General features: G+C 30.8%; 2 protein-coding genes across 2 annotated transcripts in view; one reads left to right on the forward strand and one right to left on the reverse strand.

Annotated features, from left to right (window-relative positions):
• Positions 1–23,548, reverse strand: part of Pgant5 (polypeptide N-acetylgalactosaminyltransferase 5) — a 134,510-nt gene extending 110,962 nt beyond the window's left edge. Inside the window, exon 1 of the mRNA XM_080180589.1 lies at positions 23,180–23,548. Within this exon, the coding sequence (XP_080036715.1) occupies positions 23,180–23,389 (210 nt within the window). The 5' untranslated portion in view covers positions 23,390–23,548. The remainder of the gene's footprint in view (positions 1–23,179) is intronic.
• Positions 12,879–14,070, forward strand: LOC145304351 (uncharacterized). The gene has a single exon (XM_080146219.1). The coding sequence runs from the start codon at positions 12,970–12,972 to the stop codon at positions 14,068–14,070; it is 1,101 nt and encodes a 366-aa protein (XP_080002345.1). The 5' UTR covers positions 12,879–12,969.
• Positions 23,549–25,540: the final 1,992 nt, after the last annotated feature.

Raw genomic sequence — 25,540 nt, forward strand, 5'->3', positions numbered from 1 at the left:
ATTTTTTTAATGAAAATATTTTTAACAAAACCGAACTAAGTAGCCAATACAAATTTCATTTTGGAACTTTCCTTCCAGGGGCTAGTGGAGCAAAAGACCCTCCAAACACTAAAATTTTATCTTCTGATTATTTATTTCAGTTATTTGAAAAAAAATTTCATTAAAAAAATCAGCCATAATATCTTTAAAAATAAGCTCAGAACTTAAAATTTTAGTGTTTGGGGGTCTTTTGCTCCACTAGTCCCTAGAAGGAAAGTCCCAAAATAAAATTTGCAATGGCTACTTAGTTCGGTTTTGTTAAAAATATTATCATTTAAAAAAATCATCTCAATATCTCTAAAAATAGGCTCAGAACTTAAAATTTTAGTGTTTGGGGGCCTTTTGCTCCACTAGTCCTTAGAAGGAAAGTCCCAAAATGAAATTTGTAATGGCTACTTAGTTTGGTTTCTTTAAAAATATTCTTATTAAAAAAATCGTCTCAATATCTCAAAATACGCTCAGAACTTAAAATTTCAGTGTTTTGGGGGCCTTTTGCTCCACTAGCCCCTAGAAGGAAAGTCCCAAAATAAAATCTGTAATGGTTCCTTAATTCGGTTTTGTTAAAAATGTTTTCATTAAAAAAATCATCTCATATCTCTAAAAATAGGCTCAGAACTTAAAATTTCAGTGTTTGGGGGGCCTTTTGCTCCACTAGTCCCTAGAAGGAAAGTCCCAAAATAAAATCTGTAATGGTTCCTTAATTCGGTTTTGTTAAAAATGTTTTCATTAAAAAAATCATCTCATATCTCAAAAAATAGGCTCAGAACTTAAAATTTTAGTGTTTGGGGGGTCTTTTGCTCAACTAGCCCCTAGAAGGAAAGTCCCAAAATGAAATTTGTAATGGCTACTTAGTTCGGTTTTGTTCAAAAAATATTTTCATTTTAAAAAATCATCTCAATATCTCTAAAAATAGGCTCAGAACTTAAAATTTTAGTGTTTGGGGGGCCTTTTGCTCCACTAGCCCCTAGAAGGAAAGTCCCAAAATGAAATTTGTATTGGCTACTTAGTTCGGTTTTGTTAAAAAGTGTTTTCATTAAAAAAAATCGTCTCAATATTTCTGAAAATAGGCTCAGAATTTAAAATTTTAGTGTTTTGGGGGTCTTTTGCTCCACTAGCCCCTTTAAGGGAAAGTCCCAAAATGAAATTTGTAATGGCTACTTAGTTCGGTTTTGTTAAAAAGTGTTTTCATTAAAAAAATCGTCACAATATCTCTGAAAATAGGCTCAGAACTTAAAATTTTAGTGTTAGGGGGTCTTTTGCTCCACTAGCCCCTTTAAGGGAAAGTCCCAAAATTCAAGTTTTAAAGTTTTACAGGTAGATCCAATCATATAAGAGCGCTTACAAAAAGAATTAGGTTGATAACTATAAAAACAAGCCCAAACGGCCAGGGCAAAATTTGGTACTGAATTTCATTTCCTATAACTGTACAAACTTCCCCCCCCCCCTTGAAATACAATTCAAATGAATCTACCCATTAATTTCTTTTTTTAAATTTCTTAAAGACACAAATACGGCAACGAAAGAGGTTAAAATGAAAATAATTACAACAGAAACGTGAAAGAGAGTGTTTAAAAAAAGGATGATACCATCCATAAGTAGTTAAGCACAAAATAACATGAATTGTCAAACGGACAAGTGAGTTATGGCAGATATTGAGTTGATTTTCAAAAAAGAAATACCTAGTTAATATAAAAAGTTCAAAGAAAAAACATAAAGGAACCTTTTAAAAATAAATATTTTTTTTTTATTTTAAGCCATAAATGACAGACAGGCAAAAAAAAACAATATATAGACTAGATCCACATAAGCCATGAAAATCTTCACTGAACTTCCAACTTCCTATCTTAAATAACAGCCGTGAAAATCATATTTCCCCCCATAGCCTATGGACTGACTGACTGACTTCGCAACTAAAAACATATATTCTACTTATTTCGTTTTTAGCTATCTTTCAAGTACTAATCTATTAATAGTACATAGGAACCGTTTCAATGGTTCATTGTTTATTTTCCCTGTTATTCAAAAGGGGTAGTTTCACGAAATGCATTTGAACTTAATTTAGTGAACCGCATATTTTATCCTGGTTAAATGGTTAAACTACATTTATATGGCATATATTTGAAAAAATTCCAATTTTCTACCACATACTTTTTGAAATATCAAGACTTGAAAATCGTCTTTTTAAATTGCATATATCACAAAAAGACAATTTTCAGGTCTTGATATTTTAAAAACTACGTGGTAGAAAATTGAATTTATTTCAAATATATGCTATTTAAATGTAGTTTACCCCATTAACTAAGAAAAAAAATGCGGTTCACTAAATTAAGTTCAAATGCATTTCGTGAAACTACCCCTTTAAGGAAGTTAATTCATTATTTGGTCAACATTCAAAATTACCATTGAAATAGTTTTTAAATCATATAATAAAAAAAAACATCAAATCAAAATATAAATCTTCAAAAAATAGAACAAGAAATCTTCAAGATGTATTCTAACCGAGTTTATTGCTTTTGGATGTAAATATTATGGTTTTATTTTGTTATTTTATATGAATAACTGGACCTTTTAGTAATATTAATTATATAATAGCTACCTTATAACTTGAAACAATGCATAGTCAATTGAAATGATATAACAATAACCGCAAATCGACTTAAGCTGCTTTTTTCACACGATCTTAAGAGTTAGATTTTAAATGTAATTTTTGTATGTGTAAGATAGATGGTTTATCAATAATGTGCACTAACAAAAATTTATGTGGGGTTTTTATTTTTACTTGGAAGGGTGGTGGTATCCTCCCCCAAAATAGTTATAAACCTTCCCACGACCTATGAGAAGCTACAATGTAAAGAGAGCCATATCGGTTCAGCAGTTACAGAGATCCTTTAATACACAAAGACGGATAGGCAGAGATCCTGTTACTTTTATATAAGAATTACTTAACTTCAGAAAAATGTTTTCTTTCTCGTAAAAGTTACTGTAACTTAAACCTTTAGAAATGAGGATAGTTAAGATATCTTGTTTCAACTTGGAGTAAAGTGGATAAAACTTTTCAAATTAGACCATTTTTTACAAGTTATATTTTATTTTATTTCAAAATAAATATAATTTCAAGTGAAAAATAATGATTTATATACTATTGTTGAATGTTTAGCTTTTACGTCTACAATATGCAAATTTTTCATTGTGGTTTAGAAAACTGTATTTCAAATGAATTTAAGAAAGAACTGATTTTGGTAGCGAAGCTTATTCTTATTTTACCGAGTCTGTAGGTCTTAAAAAAACTATTTCATTGTTTATTAATGATTATTATTAAGACAAAATGTATTGATCTGCATGATTGTATTTGAAAAAATAATCTTTAAAAGAAATTACGACTGTCAAAAGCAAAAGTAACTTCCCTCCTTATTATATTTACTTTTGCCTCTTCCATAAAAAATAACGCGATCCTTGTTTATTCATCCAAACCTCATAAGAAAGAATTGATTTTTGCCAGTCAAAAGATTGCAAAAAATTGTGTGAATTATTGAAACAAAGGTTGGGTGTGGCTTTGTCCCAGGGATAAGGGAACAATGAAGCTGAAGAAAACTATTTTTTTATCAACATTTTGCATTTTTTTCATTATTTTATTTTAACAAAGCATGCTGTAAACATAGGAAATACCTATTCCTTTTAAGATATTTTCAAGATCCTAAAGAACCTGTTATTTAGACTAACAACAAGGATGACAACATCCATAAGTAGCGAGGCTCAAAAATAATGACGGACAGACGGAGATACTTATCAAATTATAGAGTAGATTCGCTACTAAAAAGTTTGAGTAAAGTAGTTTTTCTCCAGACACACTATCCCTTGTCCTAATGATTATCTATCTTATCTCTTAAGATAAAAGCAGAATATTGGACCTAAAAAAAACTTTCTTTTTACCATTTAAAATAAACTTTTTTATTGATAATATATTTATTTCTATGAAAGAATGCTAAAGAATATAAAAGAATTTCTTTAGATGCCATATTCCTATTACAGATTAACAGAAGAAAGAGGTAAAAAATCTATCATTTTTAAAACTTTATAATCCCTATCTATTAAAGTACTTTAATTAAAAAATTTTAGAATACTAGTCCTAGTCCCTGATTAGCACAGTTAAGTTAGTGCAATATTCTTGTACATAATATACATATCTAAATCATGTGTGTGTGTGTGTGTGTGTGTGTATGTGGGTAAAAAGGCGTCACTGATTGTGCTATCTACCTATACTATACCGGCTTACCGTACTGTCGAAACAAAAAATTAAGTGCAACAATACTTAACATTATAAAAATGCAATGTGTTTAGAAAAAAAACACTAAAACAAAACTGTTTGTTAACAAGAATAATAAATTCCATAGTGTAAACAAAACATGAATAAATCTTCCTTTGTAATTTGAGACTACTTAAAGTTTTGAACTACCTATGCAATTTAACACAAAATCATGAAAAGTTGAAAGGTTTTAGCGGCAAAATATGCGTCGTCCATTAATTTTCTTTTAACCCTGCCACTTACATCCATCATTAAGTTTTGTTAAACCTAATATCAATTGAATCACATGAGAATTGTGAAGCAGCTTCGCATCTTGGACGTGAAGGAAGTTATTGACATTGCAAGAAAAAATGACATGAGATCGTGAAATGCAAATTCATAAGACATGCTTTTTTTCTCTACATACGTTGAGAATTAACACATAGACTTTAGTGAGATGTACGACTTAACCCGCTAACAAGGTTTATGTTTTTTTCTTCTTCTTTTTGGGTGTGGGAGGATTGTTGACAAAGAACAAAGCCAAAGTAAAATGGGGCAGTGGGTAAACACTCCCATATTAAGACAGTTAAATAATATTTAAGGAAGTTTCGGTATAGGGACAGGTCCTAGAAAAAGTTTTTGAGCCAACGAATAAGATAAAGTGGTTATAAAACTTTGGATACCAAAGCCATTTACAGTCCAATGTCCCCTCCTTTCCTGACTTAAGAAAATCAAGTGTCATTTTTGTGTGTATGAAATACCAGTAAAGCAATTTGGGATCACCAGAAAAAAACCGATGCTTGTCAGCATACAATGAATCTTTAGATTTGGTTATTGATTTGGTATGATAAGGAATATTCTTATATGCCTGCCCATAATAAATGAGGAGGTTCAAAATTTTTAAGTTTTTTTTTATTATTAAAGCTAATGCAATGTCCCAACTGAAAGTTTTTGACATCTATTATTTTTTGTCTGTAGCTTAAGATTTCAGTAACTACTGAACCAATTGGGTTCTTAAGTTTAGAGCAGTTTCGCATAGGTTCCGAGATGGTATTTGGATATTTCATTTTTACATTAAAGTTCTTGAATAGTTTTAAGCTTTATTCTGCCCTTCCCTACCCTATCCAATACATATTCCTTGAGTAGGGGTGCAGCCGCTAGTATTAAAAACCAAACAGATAACTAGATTAAAGCTTGAATCAAGGACAACCTGGACCACTAGAGGACGTGTTACTAGTTAGAACTACATATATGAATGGCAATCCTTAATAATGGGCCTATCCTTTGATTGGTATGAAATAACGTTAAAGCTAATAGTCATCAAAGTTTGCATACACAGAGATTCAGAGATAGGTCAATGATCGACAAACTATCATCTCTAAAAGTCACGTGAAAAATCTGTTTTCATCAGCTGATAAGTTTTTATAGGGAAGAAAGAAAGGGTTGTATATTTATTAGGCATTGTCCTCTTCCTCCCTGACATATACCTCTATAACAAACAATAGTGTTTTTTGCATTAAGCAAGAAAATGTTAGAAAACAGCTATTTGAGTTTAAAATTTTTATGGTGAGTCTTCAGTTTTTGGGCGAATACTAAAAAAACAGCAAATTTTCATTTGTTTTTTAAAGAGATTCTACAATGCTAAACTATTCATATTTAACATCTTTACCCCTTTTACACTAATGAGTTAAATTACTGTTTTGTATGAACCCCAAAACACATGCACTTTCAGTGTTTGCATATAAGCCTTCTAAAATGCCATTAATGTTTATACAAGGTAACACAATAGAAAAATCCTATTATGTTATTATATTTTAATATTATTACTAGCGGCTACGCCCCTTGAGATCTAGGGGCACTTAAGGTAGAAGGGGACCTCGTCCCATTTAAATAAAGAACAATAAAAAATGTAGCGTTATAAAGTGGTTAACTGTAATTTTCTACTGCTATGTAAAAACATATTTTTAAAGCCGGTTTCAAAAGGGTAAGACACACCCATCTTATCCCCCATTTCCTTACATTTTTATATTTAAAGCCTTTGTACTTTTGCAGCAAAGCTGCCTTAAAAGAAGACTTTTTCGACCTTTAATGGTTTCAACCCCCCCTGGTTAATTGCTATGCACGCCACAGCTTACAAGTTTTCGTTCTTGGTAAAAAGACTAATTCATATTTCTGTTTTACTCGTTATAAGTTTTATATTAATGATTTTTGAATTTGAAAAACTTTATTATTCTATTTTTAGTATTTCATTACTACGTTATTTTTAAAAGCGAAGCTTTCTATAATTAGACTCAGTCTATACGTCCGTCCATCCGTACGTACATCAGTCACGGTTAGCTCTTTTTGCTAATTTAAACAGGTTAGAATTGTCCTATCGATTTCAAACTTTGCATGGTGATAATTGTAGTAGTTAGGTACGATATTTTGCATATTCAGATGTACGTTTGTCATACCGTTTAGAGCTTCGCTTTTACGGATGTTGTCATCCTTGTTTAGATTTGATTAGTTCCAGATTAACCTAGAAATAAAAATTCACATTTTTCAAATTTTTTTGCGTTGTTTTGATAACTTTTAACATACTATCCCCAACAATTTAAAATGATGAATTTCAAAATAGTATGTAAGAAATTGGATCTTATATGCGTAGTAAGAAAGCTACTCCTTAACTTGATCAATCCGTCAATACCTTAGACGAAGTTAGTTATAAAACTTTAAGTGCTAGAAATCTTTAAATCAATAGAAATCAATAGGCTATAAATTGATAAACATCGCCAATAACGATAAAAATCAAACCTCATGTTTTGAATTGTTAAATGAAAAAGTTGGAACAAGCCAATAACAATTCAATAAAAGTAGCCAAAGTTTTGATGAAATGATAAGACAATGTGGTTATAAAACTTTGGTTACCAGTGTAATTTACAGTCCCCATCCTCTATGGCTGTAATTATTCTTATTTGCCGAGTTCTTGTATCCTATGCTAGGTTAAAAAAGGTGGCACCCAACCAAAAAAAATTGAGGTAGTCTCAACGTTTATTGGTTTGTGCTATGCATATATTGCAAAAACGTCAAATCAAATAAATGATCAAAAATATAAATTATGGCTTCGTTCAATTTACATTGAGTAGGTAGGAAGGTTTAGTAAGAAGGGGTGTGTATTCTTTTCCGTTAATGTATCATATTTAAAAAAATCGTCAGAACAGCATATTTTTACAATAAAATGCTCTTTTCATTTTGCTTCACTATCTATAAATGAACATCCCCCATACCCCCACTTATCAATTTGCCATTGTGAATTTTGCTAATATTATATAAAAGTAATAGGATGTTTATGAGAGTGTGTATGAATGTGTACCGTAGGATCTTGCTAACCGATAGGGTTCTCTTTTATAGGGAAGCTTCTCATAGGTCCAAGAAAGGTTGAAAATTATTTTGTGGGGAGGGTACCACCATCCTCCAAAGAGAATTCATCCCTAGAAAAGAAGACCCATCCCAAAACCTTTATTACATGCAGAAAAAAACAAAAAGCAGATGTAAAATATACGGAAGTTAAGGTACACCTTAGTAAGTAGGTGGTATATGTTTTTAAAAATAAATGTTATCATAATTTTTATTAGCATAGATATATATAGTAATAGCATATTATAAGATTTTCAAACTAATAAAAGTCAACTATAGCATATATTCTTAGATTTAATGAAAATATCAGCTTTAACCAAACTTGTTTTATCATTAATAGTATTAATAACTTGAGGTATTTAAGGGTCCTAGGACAAACACAGGAGTCCCAAACGTCGGAGTAGAAACTTAACCTAACCTAACCCCTGCGGAGAGCTTATTTGTATTTCCATATCTTATTCTTAACATTACCTAACCTGTATCGAAATACTTTATCAAATTAATATTTTAACTTCCCACGTTTGTCCACTCCGACGTTTGGGACACCTATAATTGTCCTGGAACCTATTGAAAACAAATTATAAATTTTGATATTTTATTTTGAAGACTTCCCTGTTCATGGAAGATTTTTTGACATACAAATACAGAATAGAAAAGCTATGCAACTAAAATAAATATGAGGAAGTTAGAAAATATGAAACAAAAGCAAAAATCCATTTAGATGAAAATAGCTTTTTAAACTAGAGGAAGGCGTGATAAAGATATGTTTATACATTACAGTCATTAGAAAAATGTAAAAAGCCAAATATGATACATTTAGTAGTTATATCCACTAAAATTATTTTTTGTTAAAATTAGTTGTTAAAATTAGTGTTGGTATTAACTAACATTTAGAATATTTAGGTACAGTTTGTGGCTTGTGAAGAAATTAATCCACCCCACCCCCCTCTCTCATGATTTTTTTGTAATTTTAAATAGACGTATATCATAGCATAAAAGCAGGTTTCTAAAATCATTTAGTCACATTAATATGAGAGCATCTAAGAACGCTAATGTAGGCTAGAACCTTTTGTGACACTACCATAACAAAACAAGAATGAAACCTAGCAAAGAGGTGAAGATGTAATCTCAAACATCCGGTACTTTACCAACCTTTATACCTCTGTAAATACAAAGGACAGAGATATGGAACATCAAGAAATATTGTTCCTAGATTTTTGACACAGCAGAAAATCCAGTGCTTTAACTTAAATTGCCTGGATAACAACCTTCCTTCTATCTTTAAAATGAATTAAAATTGAGGGAATGATTTTTTTATGCCTAACACCCATAACCTTGTTGGGACCAATACCCGCAGTGTCCAAAACCCTGCAGGGCAACCCTGTACCCCATGTAACCTAATATAAAGTAAAAATAAAACTCTAAAAACTAATTTTTGGTTTATTTCAAAGTAAGAAGGATGAGTAAAGGATTTCTTTGCTCGACTAGACACTTTAAAGGAAACCACCAAAAAAACCTTAAGTAACAAATTGTAAATTTTCTGAATTGTTGAAAATATAAAAAACGATATAGAATTAATACTGTATTATACTTCTTTTATTTTTATACTTTGCATTGTTTGTCTTAGTCTATGATTTGAAACACACACACACAAATAAATAAAACACCTGATTTATATATTTTTCAATAAATCCATTAACTGCACATACATTCTTTTTTTCAACAATATAAAAGTATAAAGGGAGGGTTGATACTTGTAAAAATACAGCTTCTAATTTAAATAAATAAAAAGTATCTATAACTAATTTTGTCCTTAAAATTAACAGTCAATTCTTCCATTAACCTTAGGGATAAGACAATGGACGATAAATTGATGTACTGTACATTCCAAAGTAATAAACGGTATAGTAGGTCATATTGAAGAGTAGAAACGCACCCTAATAAATTATTTTTATCAGATGAGAAGAGCAAACAAAACAAATCCAAGTAAAACAACTGCCAAAAACTTTATTAATATTAGATTATGTTATTTATAATTTATCTAATGGAGGTTTACTTTTTTAAAATCTCTGTACGTTTTTTTTTTGTAGCGAAGCTTCTATTAATTGAGGAAAGAGGGAATATGCTCTATTAGGACAGACAACTAAGAAAACATTAAAAATAGAGTAGCTACTCTCAGGGATCTTAAGGGACACGACATTTGAAGATAAATTAATCACCAATTATGAAAAACAAAATTATCCTTTCTGTAGATTTGAATTATTTCTTTTTGAAAACATGGAAACTTCTACTTAATTTGGAAACAACCAAACAAAATCTATAAAAAGTACCAAATTGTACCAACGAATAAGAGATTGCTATTCTAATTGGGTATTACTGTACATTGTCCCCTTACCTCTCTAAGTAGTTTACTTTTAACATCCAACTAAACTCAAGACTGAAGAGGGTGCAATGTCCACCGAAATATATTGCAATAAATAACTGGGAAGTATCAAAGACTTTTTCACTCAGTGAATTTACCATCTAATAATAATATTTTAAACCTATAGGTAGAAATGTGTATCAAATCATTTTAGGAAAATTTAAAATTGTAAGTCATGGATTTTGCATTATAAACAGGGATCTAAATGGATAAGACAATGAATACATCCCGAATGATGATAAACAAAAATACCCCTTCTTTTGATTGAAATCATTAAATATGAAAATTTTAAACACTGCTACAACATGGAGTAAGAATAAGTATTTGTAAAACTTTGGGTACCATTTTTTATCTACAGTCTTATGTCCCCTCCCTCCATAATTATACCAAGTTATCGAGGGATAAGTTAATGGATGTTAAATTGATCTTCCTCCTACTGAAATATTTGTTAGTAAGATTAAATCATCTTCCAATATCCTATCATTGTATCAAAATTTCAACAATTTACATACTTTTATGGTAGAAAAATGGGAGGGCATTCACTTTCGCATAGTGTTTCATATCCACAAAAGAAACACAATTGCAATTAAATAAGAGGTTTTTTGTGAGGCTGCAAAGGGGAAGGAAAAGTTTGTGCTGTTGTAATAATATAATTCCACCAAAAAAGACATGGGCAGAAGCAGAGGCACACCAAAAAATGAAGGAAAATGAGGAAAGTGAAATCATTTTAATATTCTTCAAAGCCAGCGAGGGAGATGACATTGGACTTTAAATTACAGCACCAGTACACAAAGGTTTATATAAAACTAGTGATGGCAATCCGTCGAATTTTTGGGCCGGATTCGGATTCTTAAAAGAATCCGTCAAAAAAAGTGGCGGATTCCTGCGGATTCCGGATTCTTTTTTTTTTGGCGTATTCCGGATTCGGATTCCGGATTCTAGCAATATTTTGAAAGGATTTTTTAAAAAATTAAAAAAATTAAGTGCTACATTTGTCCTAAAAATCAATGTACTTGGTGTCTCTAGTTCACTTCCGAGTATCGAACCAGATTTTAAAAGATATTATATATAATGATGAAAATCTTTGCCTTCAAAGAGGAGGAGTTGAAAGAAAAAAACTCAAGACGCTAATTTTAGCCTACCAAATAAGAATCCGGAATCCGCTATTAAAAAACGGATTCCGGATCCGGATTCCAAAATTGGCCAAAAATTGGGCGGATTCCGGATACGGATTGCCATCCCCAATAAAAACATACTCTTATCCTTTGCCTCAAAAACTTTGGGTACCCAAAATGAACTTTGATTGGTTGATTTCAAACTAGTAGTTTACAAACTGTTTTACCAATGATATAATCTACAGAAGGGGTAATTTTGTTTATCATGATTGGTAGTATATATTAATTTACCAAAAATTGACTGATCCCCTAAGATTACTGCTTAATCTACACATCTGTCCTTCCCCCATAAGAAACAATCTTATTTTTTTTGGCTTTTCTTTAAAAAAAATAGGGAAAATATTTTTTTCTTCATAATTGTCCTATCTCATAATGATTTACACAGATAAATATTGAATTGAAATGGTTAATATCTTAGCATGAGGTACATGTACGTATACGAAATCAGTAAGCTTACGAATGATACATATGTACATACATATATGTATTTACAAACTTTCCTTCATTTATTTCATTTGCTTACTAATGAAAATAATTTTCGGAGATATTTGTATTTACAATTAAGCACTTTTAGTTAAGCTTTATAAACATCTTGATGTGGTTTTAAGCTATTTTCCTGACCTCCCCTGTCCCCCATTTGATGATAGAGGAAAGCAACTAGTAAGTAGAAAAGTGTTTAAAATATCTGAAATCTAAAATCTAAATAAGGGGGAGGTAGGTTGTGCTAAAATTCCGTATAAGTGTGAGTTTAAAGGTTTAAAAACATTAGTAGATCGATAATATATCATTCACTAAATATGTGTATTCCTTAATGAATAGAACCATAGACAAACGTTTTTATATATTTATATTTAGTGAATATTATCGTTTTACTACTATCGGTGGGAGAGGTGTCCCTGCAAGTTGGTCCACCTGCACAGTGTATCAAGGAGCTGGAAGGCTATGCTGTAAACGTTCAACGACAACAGACAGACTGCCAGGGAGATATCAGACAGAACACACCTCCTGGTCCCCCAGGTTGGGGGTTGGTCGTTGGGTTAACTACCCAACACTTTAAAAACACCACAAGTTTACGGAACTGTAACAAGAGCTAATGATAACCACGCGGGTACACAGGCTGGCTCTATTGGTCCCCATGGTCATCATGGTGACAATATGACCGTGCCTAATGAAAGCCTCTGGGAGGAAGTTAGGTGCGAGAGGAGGAGTCTTCTAGGTCCCAAACAAAATTTACAAATTGGAACATGGAATGTTAGAACCATGTGTGACTGCTCAAAGTCAAACCAAATTCTACGAGAAATGAAAGTTTACAAACTTGATTTACTATGTCTCAGTGAATGTAGACTAAAAGATAGTGGTAAAATGCTGCTAGAAGATGGAACTACACTACTTTTCTCTGGAAATGCAGAACAATGCATTAGAGGTGTAGGAATTGCAATTAGAAAGCAATTTTCAAAATGCCTTCTAGAATGGAAACCCATCAATGACCGGCTAATCAAAGCCAGGTTTAATTCCAAATATGCCAAACCACTATAATTCAATGTTATGCTCCAACCAACCAAGCAACAGATGATGATAAAGACAATTTCTATGAAATTCTCCAAAGAGAAATTGATCTTGTTCCAAGTCATGATGTCCTTATTGTACTTGGTGATATGAATGCCAAGGTTGGAAGCAATAATAGTGGAAGGGAGCAAGTGATGGGTAAACATGGTCTTGGAGTCATAAATGACAATGGAGAAAGGTTTTGTGAACTGTGCACTAATAATAATCTTGTTATTGGTGGTACAATTTTCCCTCACAAAAGGATTCACAAAGAAACCTGGACATCTCCAGATGGAATTACCAAAAACCAGATTGACCATTTTACCATCAACAAAAAATGGAGAAACTCTCTTCAAGATGTGCGTGTCTACAGAGGTGCTGATGTCCACAGTGACCACAACCTCCTTGTAGGAACTCTCAAACTTAAATTGAGAAAGTCGGAAAATCCTGCCAATCCAACAAGGAGAAAGTACGATACAAATAAACTAAAGAATAATGACATTAAACAGCAATTCAAATTAGAGCTGAGAAACCGCTTTCAAATTCTTGAGAATGAAGAAGAATCTCAAACAGAAGAAGATAATTCTGTTGAAGGAAAGTGGAACAATTTCAAATTAGCTTTTCAAAAAACATCTGAAAATGTTCTTGGTTTCAAAAAGAACAAATCTAAGCCATGGATTTCCAATGAGACATGGTCAAAGATTGATGAAAGAAAGAAAATTAAAACTAAGATGTTAGGAACAAATTCACCTGAGACAAAAGAAGAACTAAAAGCAGAATATAGTGAACAGGATAGAAAAGTCAAAAGGAGTGCCAGAAAAGATAAGCGTGATTACATTGAAGATCTTGCTGGTAAGGCAGAAACAGCTGCCATTCATGGTGATTCAAGAGAACTTTATAGAATTACCAAGCTCCTAGCTGGAAAGAAACCAGCATCTTCTAATACACTTAAAAATAAACAAGGTCAAATACTCACCACAGAACGTGAAAAAGCTGATAGATGGGTAGAGCATTTCAAAGAAGTTCTGAATAGACCTGAACCACTAACCATAGCTGATCCTGAAAGTGCAGACAATGACTTAGATATAAGTATTGATGCTCCAACAGATGCAGAAGTCAGAAGAGCTATAGAATCCTTAAAATCCAATAAATCACCAGGAATCGATCTTATTCAAGCTGAAAGAGGACTATCCACGAACAAGAGCACGTGATTCTAAGTACCTTCCAGCATTGATCCTGAGTATTTTCTTTCAGAATATAATAGGTCACTATTTATAACTGATATATTGACGAGAAAATTTGTGTTTCACCACTTCAAGTTGAAGAAAAGTAATAAAATGTCCACCATTTTTGGTCAAAATTCTATCAAACGTTTTGTTGAGTTCGGGGTGTCTTTAATTGTACATGTTGTCAAATGATAAAAATTAAAAAAAGTCAAAAACACATTTACTATAACTCATATGTATGATTGTTTAAATTAATGCTAATATGGATTAATTTACCATCTATATAACACAAGTATTCGCATATGTATCATCAAATATCCATTTTATTAAAAGAATTAGCTTAATAAAAGTTTTCAAAATCAATTAAAATACCTAAAAAAAAAACATGGTGAAACATAAATTTTCTCGTCAATATATTAATGATATATGGTGACCTATTATATTCTGAAAGAAAATACTTAGGATCAATGCTGGAAGGTACTTAGAATCATGTGCTCTCGTTCGTGGATAGTCCTCTTTTAAAAGCAGACTTGGATACTTCCACTAAATACTTATCTGATCTATTTCGTGCTATTTGGATGGAAGAAACTATACCTGAAGATTGGTGCAAAGGTGTTATAACAAAGCTTCCTAAAAAAGGTGATTTAAGCAATTGTGACAACTGGAGAGGTATAACTCTTTTGTCCATTGCAAGCAAAGTTTTCTGTAAAATACTTTTATTTCGAATTGAAGATGAAATTGACTTATTACTAAGAGAAGAACAAGCTGGATTTAGAAAGTCAAGAGGTTGTATTGACCAAATTTTTGCTCTAAGAGATATTATAGAACAAGCTTCAGAATGGCAAAAACCTTTATTCATCAATTTTGTAGATTTCAAAAAGGCTTTTGACTCTATATGTAGAGTAGCCATTTGGAGAATTCTCAGAAACTATGGAATTCCTGCAAAAATTGTAAATTTGATAAAATTGTTTTACAACAAATTTGAGTGTTGTGTGGATCTCAATACACAATTATCTGATTGGTTTGAGGTGCAAACAGGAGTTCGACAAGGGTGTATTATCTCACCCATACTCTTTCTTATTGTTATTGACTGGGTAATGAGACAAACCAATGAAGGAAGCAACGGTCTTAGATGGCATGCAGCAAATGTTGATGACCTTGATTTTGCTGATGATCTTGCAATTCTTGCAGATTGCATAACTAATTTACAAAACAAAACCAACAGACTATCAAATTTTGCTGAACAGACAGGTTTGATTATTAATGCTGACAAAACTAAAGCCATGTACATATCAAATGACAATGCTGTAGCACCTATTATTGTTGACAATAATACAATTGAAGTAGTTGAAGAATTTACATACCTGGGTAGTATTATAAACCCAAAAGAGGGCGCAGCAGCAGATATTAAATCAAGAATTAATAAAGCAAGTGCAACTTTTGCTATCTTAAAACCAGTTTGGAAATCCAATAAATACAGCGAGAGAACTAAAATTAGAATATACAATAGTAATGTTAAATCAATACTAATGTATGGTTCTGAATGTTGGAGAGAAAATGTTCAAAACTTCAAGAAACTAGATGCATTTCATAATACATGTCTACGACGAATCTGTAGAATATATTGGCCTGAGAGAATATCTAACAAAAATTTACACAAAAGAACAAATAGTGAAGCAATGTCATTACAAATAAAGAAAAAACGTCTTTCTTGGCTTGGACATGTATTACGCATGAACAATAGAAGGCTTACTAAACAAACCTTTAAATGGGTACCAGAAGGACAGAGGAAAAGGGGAAAGCCAAAAGGAACTTGGAGAAGAACCATAGAAGCTGATCTTCAAAAAGCTAACCTAACCTTGGATGAAGTAGAGACAGAGGCACAGAATAGAAATGGATGGAGAGCCCTTGTTGCAGCCTTATGTTCCCAGGTGGAATGAAGAGCTGGTACAGTACTGTTTTTAAGCCTTAAAAACTCACACCCTTACGGAATTTTAGCAAAACCTACCTCCCCTTTTTGTAAGTAAGGAAAAATTGACACTTAACAAATTATTTTTTCTTTATTCAATATATTTTACAAGGATACCTATACATGCAGCTATTATAATCATTTGATTTGGGTAAAGTTTGTGTGAAAATAAACTTGTTACTTCACCAAAATAACACGGTGTATGTCGAGTGGGTAAAAAAGTCAAACATGTTAGTTTCTATTAACTTCTAATTCTTAAAAAAATTAATTATTAAATATAAAATCAAGCTACAGTAAGAAAAATTGACGGACCTACCCAATCTAATGATCAGGTAGCTGCGCTACTTAAAAAAAAGGTGACAAAAAACGTGGGGAAACGTGTCAAAAAGAAATTAACCAAAAGCAAATCCGCGTGAAAAATATTCCCCACAAAAAATTTGTGTCGAAAAGAAAAATGAATACTTCATATTTTATTTATTAGGTTAATAATAAGAAGTCATTACCAAGGCGATTTATTTTTCATTCTTAATGTATTCTTGCCATTTTTAGCATAGCTTCCACAGAATTAAGGCCGAAATTTAGTCCATATTTAGGTACCACTCTTCCAAAAAAAAAAATATTTTAAATAAAGATTATTTCTTATACCTATATGAAGCTGTATTTAAAAAAAATAATTTAAAAATAACCGATTTCAAATCATCTAATGATACATTATGAAAACGATAAAAGATCTATTAAATTTCTTTTTTAATCAATTAAATGATGTAATGATATTTAATTAAGGTTCATAGATACTTCATACTTCTTAATTGAAACAAACAAGGAGCATCAAATCGGTTCAGTGGTCAGCTATCTCCTTCGCTCCACACATACATGAAGATATCGTGTTACTAGTTTTCACAACATTCCATAATTTGAGTTGTAAAATGTAAAAAAAAAAAGAATAATAAACTGTATTACAGAGATAATACAGGTAAGCATTTGTACAGATAATTTTGTACTTTTCTACCATGCCAATCAAATATTTTTTTATAATCATTATCAGAACTCATATTTTTAGTGTTTAGGGGGATCTTTTGCTCCACAAGCTGCTAGGAGGAAAGTCCCAAAATGAAATGTGTGATGGTTACTTAGTACGGTTCTGTCTAAAAAAGTTTTCTTGAGGTTGACTAAGTAACCATTACACATTTCATTTTGGGTCTTTCCTACTGGGAGCTGGTTGGGCAAAAGACCTCCAAAACACTGAAAATATGAGTTCTTAGCTTATTTTTAAAGATATCAATAATGTAGTGGTAATCAAGAGTGTGTAATGGTTACTTAGTTCAGTTATTTTAAAAAGTTTTCTTATAAAAAATCAGGTTGATATCTTTAAAAAAAAACTCAGAACTAATATTTTTAGTTTTGGGGAGTCTTTTGCTCCACAAGCCTCTGGAAGGAGCGTCCCAAAATGAAATGTGTAACAGTTAGGTACTTAGTTCAATTACATTTAAAAAGTTTTCTTTGAAAAAATAAGGTTGATATCTATAAAAAAAAAAAGCTCAGAACTCATATTTTCAGTGTTTTGGGGGGTCTCTTGCTCCACAATCCCCTAAAAAGAAAGTTCTAAAATGAAATGTGTTATGGTCACTTAGATCAGTTATTTTATAAAAGTTTTCTATAAAAAAATTAGGTTGATATCTTCAAAAATAAGCTCAGAACTCCTTTTCTTAGTTTTGGGGGGTCTCTTGCTCCACAAGCCCCTAGAAGAAAAGTCCCAAAATGAAATGTGTAATGGTTACTTAGGTAGTTCAGTTATTTTTAAAAAGTTTTCTTTAAAAAAATCAGGTTGATATCTTCAAAAATAAGCTCAGAACTCCTGTTCTTAGTTTTGGGGGGTCTCTTGCTTCACAAGCCCCTAGAAGGAAAGTCCCAAAATGAAATGTGTAATAGTTACTTAGTTCTGTTATTCTTAAAAAGTTTTCTTTGCAAAAAAAATCAGGTTGATATCTTCAAAAATAAGCTCAGAACTCCTTTACTTAGTTTTTGGGGGTCTCTTGCTCCACAAGCCCCTAGAAGGAAAGTCCCAAAATGAAATGTGTAATGGTTACTAAGTTCAGTTATTTTTAAAAAGTTTTCTTTGAAAAAAAATCAGGTTGATATCTCTAAAAATAAGCTCAGAACTCCTTTTCTTAGTTTTGGGGGGTCTCTTGCTCCACAAGCCCCAACAAGGAAAGTCCCAAAATGAAATGTGTAGTAGTTACTTAGTTCAGTTATTTTAAAAAAGTTTTCTTTGAAAAAAATCAGGTTGATATCTTCAAAAATAAGCTCAGAACTCCTGTTCTTAGTTTTGGGGGGTCTCTTGCTTCACAAGCCCCTACAAGGAAAGTCCCAAAATGAAATGTGTAATGGTTACTAAGTTCAGTTATTTTTAAAAAGTTTTCATTTAAAAAATTAGGTTGATATCTCTAAAAATAAGCTCAGAACTCATATTTTTAGTGTTTTGGGGGGTCTTTTGCTCCACTGGCCCCTTGAAGGAAAGTACCAAAATTCAATTTTCAAAGTTTTCCGTGTACATCCAGTCATATAAGAGATTTTACAAAAAGAATTAGGTTGATAACTTTAAAAACAAGCCCACACGTCCCTCCCAAACTTTGATACTGAATTTCATTTCCTATAAGTGTACAAACTTCCCCCCCCCTTAATTTTAGTTGAGAAGCTACTCTACAATGAAATTATGTTAGTCTGTCAGGCGGTCAAAAATAGATTATAAGAGACAGCTTCTTTCTAGTAAATAGCCTCACACACACTATTGTTATTACTGCTAAAGTTAAAGGTTGACTTTTCAAAGTTAAAACCTATTAACTAATATAAATTTCTTTACTTTATTATCGTATTGGCTATTCTTTTAAATCAAAATATTTTTAGCTTGATATTGTTGTGCTGCATAAAGACAAAATTGTCCTTGTTTTAAATCATTAATAAAAAAAACAGCATAAAATGTTAAAGGATAGAAAATCTTGAAACAAGGATAATTTTATTTTTGGAAGCAACAAGATTTTTGTCCGTCTATATAAATATAAATAGGTCTGCTAAGATCTCATTGACAGGTAGACCCGATCATACCACAATTTTCAGGGAAGTTTTCTTTTGGTCCTTGCAAGATTTTACGCTATAAGGCAGAGGGTTGCAACACCACCTTCACTAATACATAACCCACTCCCCCATCTTAGTCCTAGATACCAGGGGCGAATCAACTACTACTATTTATAATAATAAGACATATATTTCATCTGCTGCGTGGTTTGACTTATTGACAGATTAGCCATGAAAAAATATTATTGAGATTTTTCACATGGTATTATGTAAAAGGAAAGATATTCAGTTCTTCCAAAAAATTAAAAACACGAGTGGAGAAGCAACAACCGAGATTTTAGACGAAAAAAGAAGAATTAAGTATTGTTCAGTAAAAAGGTAGAGAAAGACATATAAATATATTTCTTAACATCTTTAAAATACGTTCATATAGCAGAAACAGAAAAACTATATAACAACCAATTTAAATAGGTATAAAAAATTACAATACTAAAAATACCGTGGTTTTCTTTAGTTATAAAATTTACAGCATTGCCCAAAAAGGTAAATTTTGGAGAAATAAGGCATAACTGCTATCTTACTATTGTGTAATATTGTCTATATAGTATAAACATACAGAATAAAATTCTGGCTACTGAATAATAGATAATTTCTAAGGAATCATTATCAGTGAAATCACAGAAAAATATAAGGCTAGCATGCGTAAAAATTCTATTGTAAAGCCTTTGCAATAAATATCTCTAGAACCGCTGAATTCGATGAGAAAATCATTCAATCATTACACAATTTTTCTTTTTGGATGCCATTGTTAGGTTAGAAGATTTATCAAGCGAAGCTTTTCTGCATTATGTGTTAGTTCATGCGTCTGTAGAGTAGTGTTTTGACAGTTATTTAGGAATATTATAATTGTTCTAAAAATGTTACTACTTGAATGAAGATACTTAAAACAATAATTTAGAAGTTTACTTAAACTCTATAATAAGGGGGGCAGCAGTTCTGACACTTTTTTGTAAACTGTGATTATAGGCTTTGTCTTTGGTGTGAGAGGATAGGTTATTTCACAAAAAAGTTTATTTTTGGGATGTATTTTTCCCATTTCTAAAAAAATTGGATTTGGCCTCCAGGTTGTCTCTGGACAGGTAAAATTGAATAAAAATTCTTTGAAGAGTTAGAAGTCAAATTATAAAACAAAATATGCATCTTTTTAAATGTTATTTACATATTTGAAGATAAAAGATGCATATTTTGTTTTATAAGTTGAACTCTAACTCTTCCAGAAAGTCTGACAGTCCAAATATGACATTTGATTTTACGACTATTTTTACATAATATTTATATTGTTAGTTTTTAGTATATTAAAGTAATATCTATCAAATAAATTAAATTGAAGTTAAATATATTATTAAAATAAACTTTTAGTGTAATTGAAAAGCATTTCAAAAGATAAGAAGCAAAAGAATTAAAATAATTTAAGATTACAATTTAATCCTCTTAAAATATCAAAATTAAGTGTATTTCCTAATTTAAAGTGTCGCGGCAACTCTAAATGGTATTAAAAGATGTTAGTGTATTTATTATAAATTATTTACTCTTAGAGTTTTGCTAATACTTGGCTTCCTTTCGTTTTAATATTAGTTTTGCTGTATATTACTGAACAAAATCATTCTTGGTTGATAAATAAAATATTTTAGAAGTTAGATTCTAATTCTTCAATATTACTAGGACACTTTTATTCAAAAATAACGCAGCAATAACAAAAAAATTACACCAGGTATAGAAAAACAATGATAGAACTTTTAAAAAATTTCGGTGACATTTAATAGAATTTACAACTATATGTCTTGAATAGATTAAGATTTTCTTAGGCCTACATAATGTTTAAAGAGTAGCTGCGCTACTGACAACAAATGAAAACGAAACGTCGCCACCAAAATTGAAATGTCAAAAAATAATTTTAATTCAATTAATGTTTAAAAATGTTCAGGTGTAATTCTAAATATTTTATTGCCAACGTGAAACATTTTTAATGTTGTCAAGAAAGTGAAATTCAATCTCTGTTAATATATGACATTTTAAATAGGGTTTTCAGGGATAGATTAATGAAAGATAAATCAGTCTTTCCCAGGGATGTTAAAGGATAATACAACGGACGATTTTTTGTACATCACCTATGATTACAAACAAAATTACCCCTTCTCTGTGGATTAATACTAATGGTTGAAATGTTTCCTCCTTACTAGTTTAGAACCAACCAATCACAATTAAAAAACTCAAAAACTTTGGGAACTTTGATAATATACTGATTGGTTGGTGTCCAAACTTTTTAATAAACAATTTCAATCTAAAGAAGAGGTAAATTTGTGTATCATCATTGGGTATGTATATAAAGTTATCGTCCATTGTCTCATCCCTAATGGCCCCTGACCTTTCAGAAATTAAAATCGCGAACATAATACTTGTTTTTCTCTTACAATTGAATGTCTGAATTTAATTTCAATTATTCATACTTGTCTGAACCTTTCTTAATATTATCATGAAAGTAATCTTTGAATTAGACAATTTTGCTTCATCTTTTAAAGAGAAAAATTAGAAATACTCCTTATTAAATTAGTATATCTAATGTTTGATAAAATTAAATGCTTGTGACTTCGCCCGTAGCATCTAGGGGCTTTGTATTCGAAGGGCAAAGGGCCAAGAAAATAGCTTTAAACCATCCTAAGACTTAAATCTGAAAATAGAATAGTCTAAAACCATCATAGGACCTATGTGAAGCATACTTAAAATAGAGAACCCAATCGGTTCAATAGTTAAATAGATCTTAAGATTCAGACAAAAATACCTACTCTTACTTACTACTTTGTAATAGGAGGATATTTGGTCGAACTATAGATTAATTTTGACAGTCGGAAAATCTGTTAGACAAAACAGTCTTAAAGCTACATTATTGCCTCCAACCTTTCCAGAAGTAAATAAAAATAAACTTTTAAACTTTTACTGTTCTAGTACATCTTAATCTATTAGAAGCTAGTTGTATTTGTAATCAACCAAAAAAATAAACCATTTTTAGAGAAATATTTTTCACTTTTTTAAGGTTGGGAGGCAATCTAGTTTTCCTTTCTCAGTGGTAGAAAAAAAATTAAATATTTGCCCATTCTAGAATAAAATAATTAAGATTTGGAAGGAATAGGGCGGCAGCGCTTAATGAAAAGCAAATAGAATCTCTCTACCAAAAAAAACTTTAGATTGAAAATCTTCTACAAAGATATTTCTGCATTTGGCCCAAAGTAGGACAAAAAAAATCAGGGAGATTAGGGAAATACAATCTCAAAATTCAATACAAAAATATATTTATAAAAAATACTAGACTTCAACCTTAGCCAAAAGGAATGAAACTCCTAGAGATGTTATTTTTATTTTTTTTTATTTAAAAGGGTAAATTTTTCCTTTCGCCCAAAAGACTTCCTCAATGTAAATATAGCTTTACTCAAAATTGGGAAAGTGTAAATTGTGGATTATAAAGCTATTTTTGACAAATTTTACAAATGAAAATTAATAGTAATAAATGATAAAATGATGTTTTGAGGATAAAAAATGGGTTTTATACACTACTATGTATTAATTTATAAAGTTTTTGGTTTGATTTTAATAAAATCATATCTAATTCACATTCATCCCAAGATTTTAATTGACTTTGTCTTTCTATGAATGCATTTTCTAACAACGTATCTTTTCTGCAGTTTTGAAATTTACTACTTATATTATGTGTAACTGAAAATAAAGAATTAAAGAAAAAGATTCCTATTTTGACTTTAAAACGGAATATTACAGACTTATCTATACAATATAGCAGATAATGTTTGTAATCTTTCATTCACATACATCATGACCTTATCTCACAAGAATTTTAAATACTCTCTTCTTAATATATTATTATATCAGAATACAATAGGTATATTTTGTTATTAAAATAGACTAATGAAAGGTTACCGTTTTTATTTCAGATTTTTAAACTATTAAAACACCAAATATTTATTTGTATGTATGCATAACTCTCCTTATTTGTCTGAGGGCCTGCAAGGCGCCTTTTTTACCGCCGACGGCGGCATTATGGCTGCTACCACTGCCACCGCCGTTCCCTGAACAGCCAAAACCAACGCCGTTACTGCAATCACTGTAGCTCATTAACAATAGTATGTCAAGAACGCACCAAATGAGCGACGTGGCAATTATGATCTTGCAAGTTTGCCGCCGACACCGCAACATTTTGGACTACTTTGCTTTTTTCTTCCTTGTTAAATATACAAAATAACTTTTAACCGCCTCTTTATCGCCGTTTAAGGCCGAAGCTCTTGAGGGCTAATATGCGATTCACAATATTTTTAACTTTTATCACTATAAATCACTCCATGGTTTTGATCTAAAATTGAAAGTTAGTATCAATTCATAAAAAATACTAAGAAAAATTAAAAAGAACGGCCTAACAGGGATTAATTTTTAAACCTATATGGCTTAAAACTTCTATCTGTGTGAAATCCTGCCTTTGGTGGTTTTAAAGTTATCATTTACATCAGAAATACACGAAAGAAAGGATATAGATTGATTAATTACTTTATTATTACCATTCCCAAGAACACCTATTTATTTGCTAAATTAAAATTTAGGCTTCTAATCTTAATTTTGTTATTTACAATATATAGGTAAAATCTATTCAATGCAGTCAGTTCAAAATTACTTCATTTTAAAATAAATAACTTATAATTTTTAAAAACACTTTTTAGATATATTTATATAAATATATTAAGTTAAATCCATAAAATCATGAAAGTAACTAAAATTAGGAGGTAGAAGGAAAAGCTGCCTATAAGGCCTTTTGGTTGTAGATAGAAGGCATAACACAGGCAGTAGAAATGCATGAATTTTTAGGCCGGCTTTAAGCCTTGTTTTCTTCAATTTAATAACGAAATCACTAGTAATTATTGATTAAATAATACTGAAATATTATATTAATAAAATATTATTTATAATTATCATATACTTTAGGCTAAAATTAACATAAATCAGAGAAATTTTAACAAAACTTTTAGAAAGGTCCTCCCTAGCAGAAATCAAGTCAAGAACTAAATTGAAAAGGTTACCAACTCTAAAATGGCTTAAAAACAGGGCTTAATTTTGCCTTTTAACGTTAATGAATACGCTAAAAAATATATCTTTTATTTTATAGAAAATAAATATTTCTCTCTGTTTATTTCTGAAATTCTTTGAATTATAATTAAAAACATCAAATAAATTGAAAATACGGATTTAACATAATTAGTTACAAATGATTTTAAATTTGGGGACCATGTATTGCATACACGTCAAGTAAACTTGCGCTTGCGCAATTACTTCTTATGTGTACATTAGAAAATTTAGCAGACAATTTGAGCATGCGTAAAAGTAGTAAAATACTTTTACCAGAACGACGACATTTAAATCTACTAAAATTTCTCTCCCTAAATTTTCCTTTTCTTTTCCATAAATTTTATTACTGCAACTTTAATTTCAAATTAAACGAGTGAGCAATATAAAATGTAAGGGAAATAACTTAATATTATTCTAATTGGTTTAGAATACAAAAAAAATCCCTATTATGCGCAAGAGACTTTAATTTGCCAATGAAATACTGATGGAAATACTATGGGGGTATTTGTCAATAAATAAATGGTCAGAAACCATACATTCCTTGGGGAGAAAGGCTCGTTCTTTAGGCTCAAAAGGGGAATGTTTTTAAATATGTTGTCTGAATGTCTTTTCTGAGGACTTTTTACATCACATTCCTTATAAGTTTGTTTTCACATATTTAGTATCTAATAACTATGAAAAATATTTTAAATTTTATAGGTATCTTAATTTTGAACTAAATGTTAAAAAATAGACAGTGAAATTGTCTTTTTCCATATTACTTTTCTTAATGGGCGTACTTTTAGCTAAACTCTGGCAACACTAAAATTCCTGTCTGCTGTGGTGCAAAATATGGAATATTTACGTTTTATAAAATTTATTTGTATTTTTCCACTTGGCTGCTCAAAAGTGAGCGAAGTTTAGAGCCCTAATTAAATAATTGAAGCGTAGAGTTAAGAGTTTTAATATTTTTTAATGTTTTTGTTTATAAAAAGTGTCTTTTTCATGTTTTAAGAAGAAAGCAGTTTTATCTAGAAGAAAGTTAGCAAAAAAAGTGCGCATGCCTCCAAATTTTCTCTCTTTATCTCCCTCTCTTTTTTTTTCTCTCTCCCACACCTTATAGGCCCACCTTTTCTGTAAAGAGGCCTTACAATTGTCTTTCCCCTCCATATATCTCCTTTTTTCTCTAAAAGTGCATAAAGGAGGTTTTTGTACGGCTTTGGAGTAATGTATAATAAATTGGGGAGTGGTGGA

Source organism: Acartia tonsa, chromosome 13 (assembly GCF_053477335.1).
Source record: "Acartia tonsa isolate MP-2025a chromosome 13, ASM5347733v1, whole genome shotgun sequence".
Classification (NCBI taxonomy): Eukaryota; Metazoa; Arthropoda; class Copepoda; order Calanoida; family Acartiidae; genus Acartia; species Acartia tonsa.

What these genes read in the sequence shown, in the direction of transcription:
- LOC145304351 (XM_080146219.1), top strand. Translation starts at nt 12,970, where the DNA reads ATGAATGCCAAGGTTGGAAGCAATAATAGTGGAAGGGAGCAAGTGATG.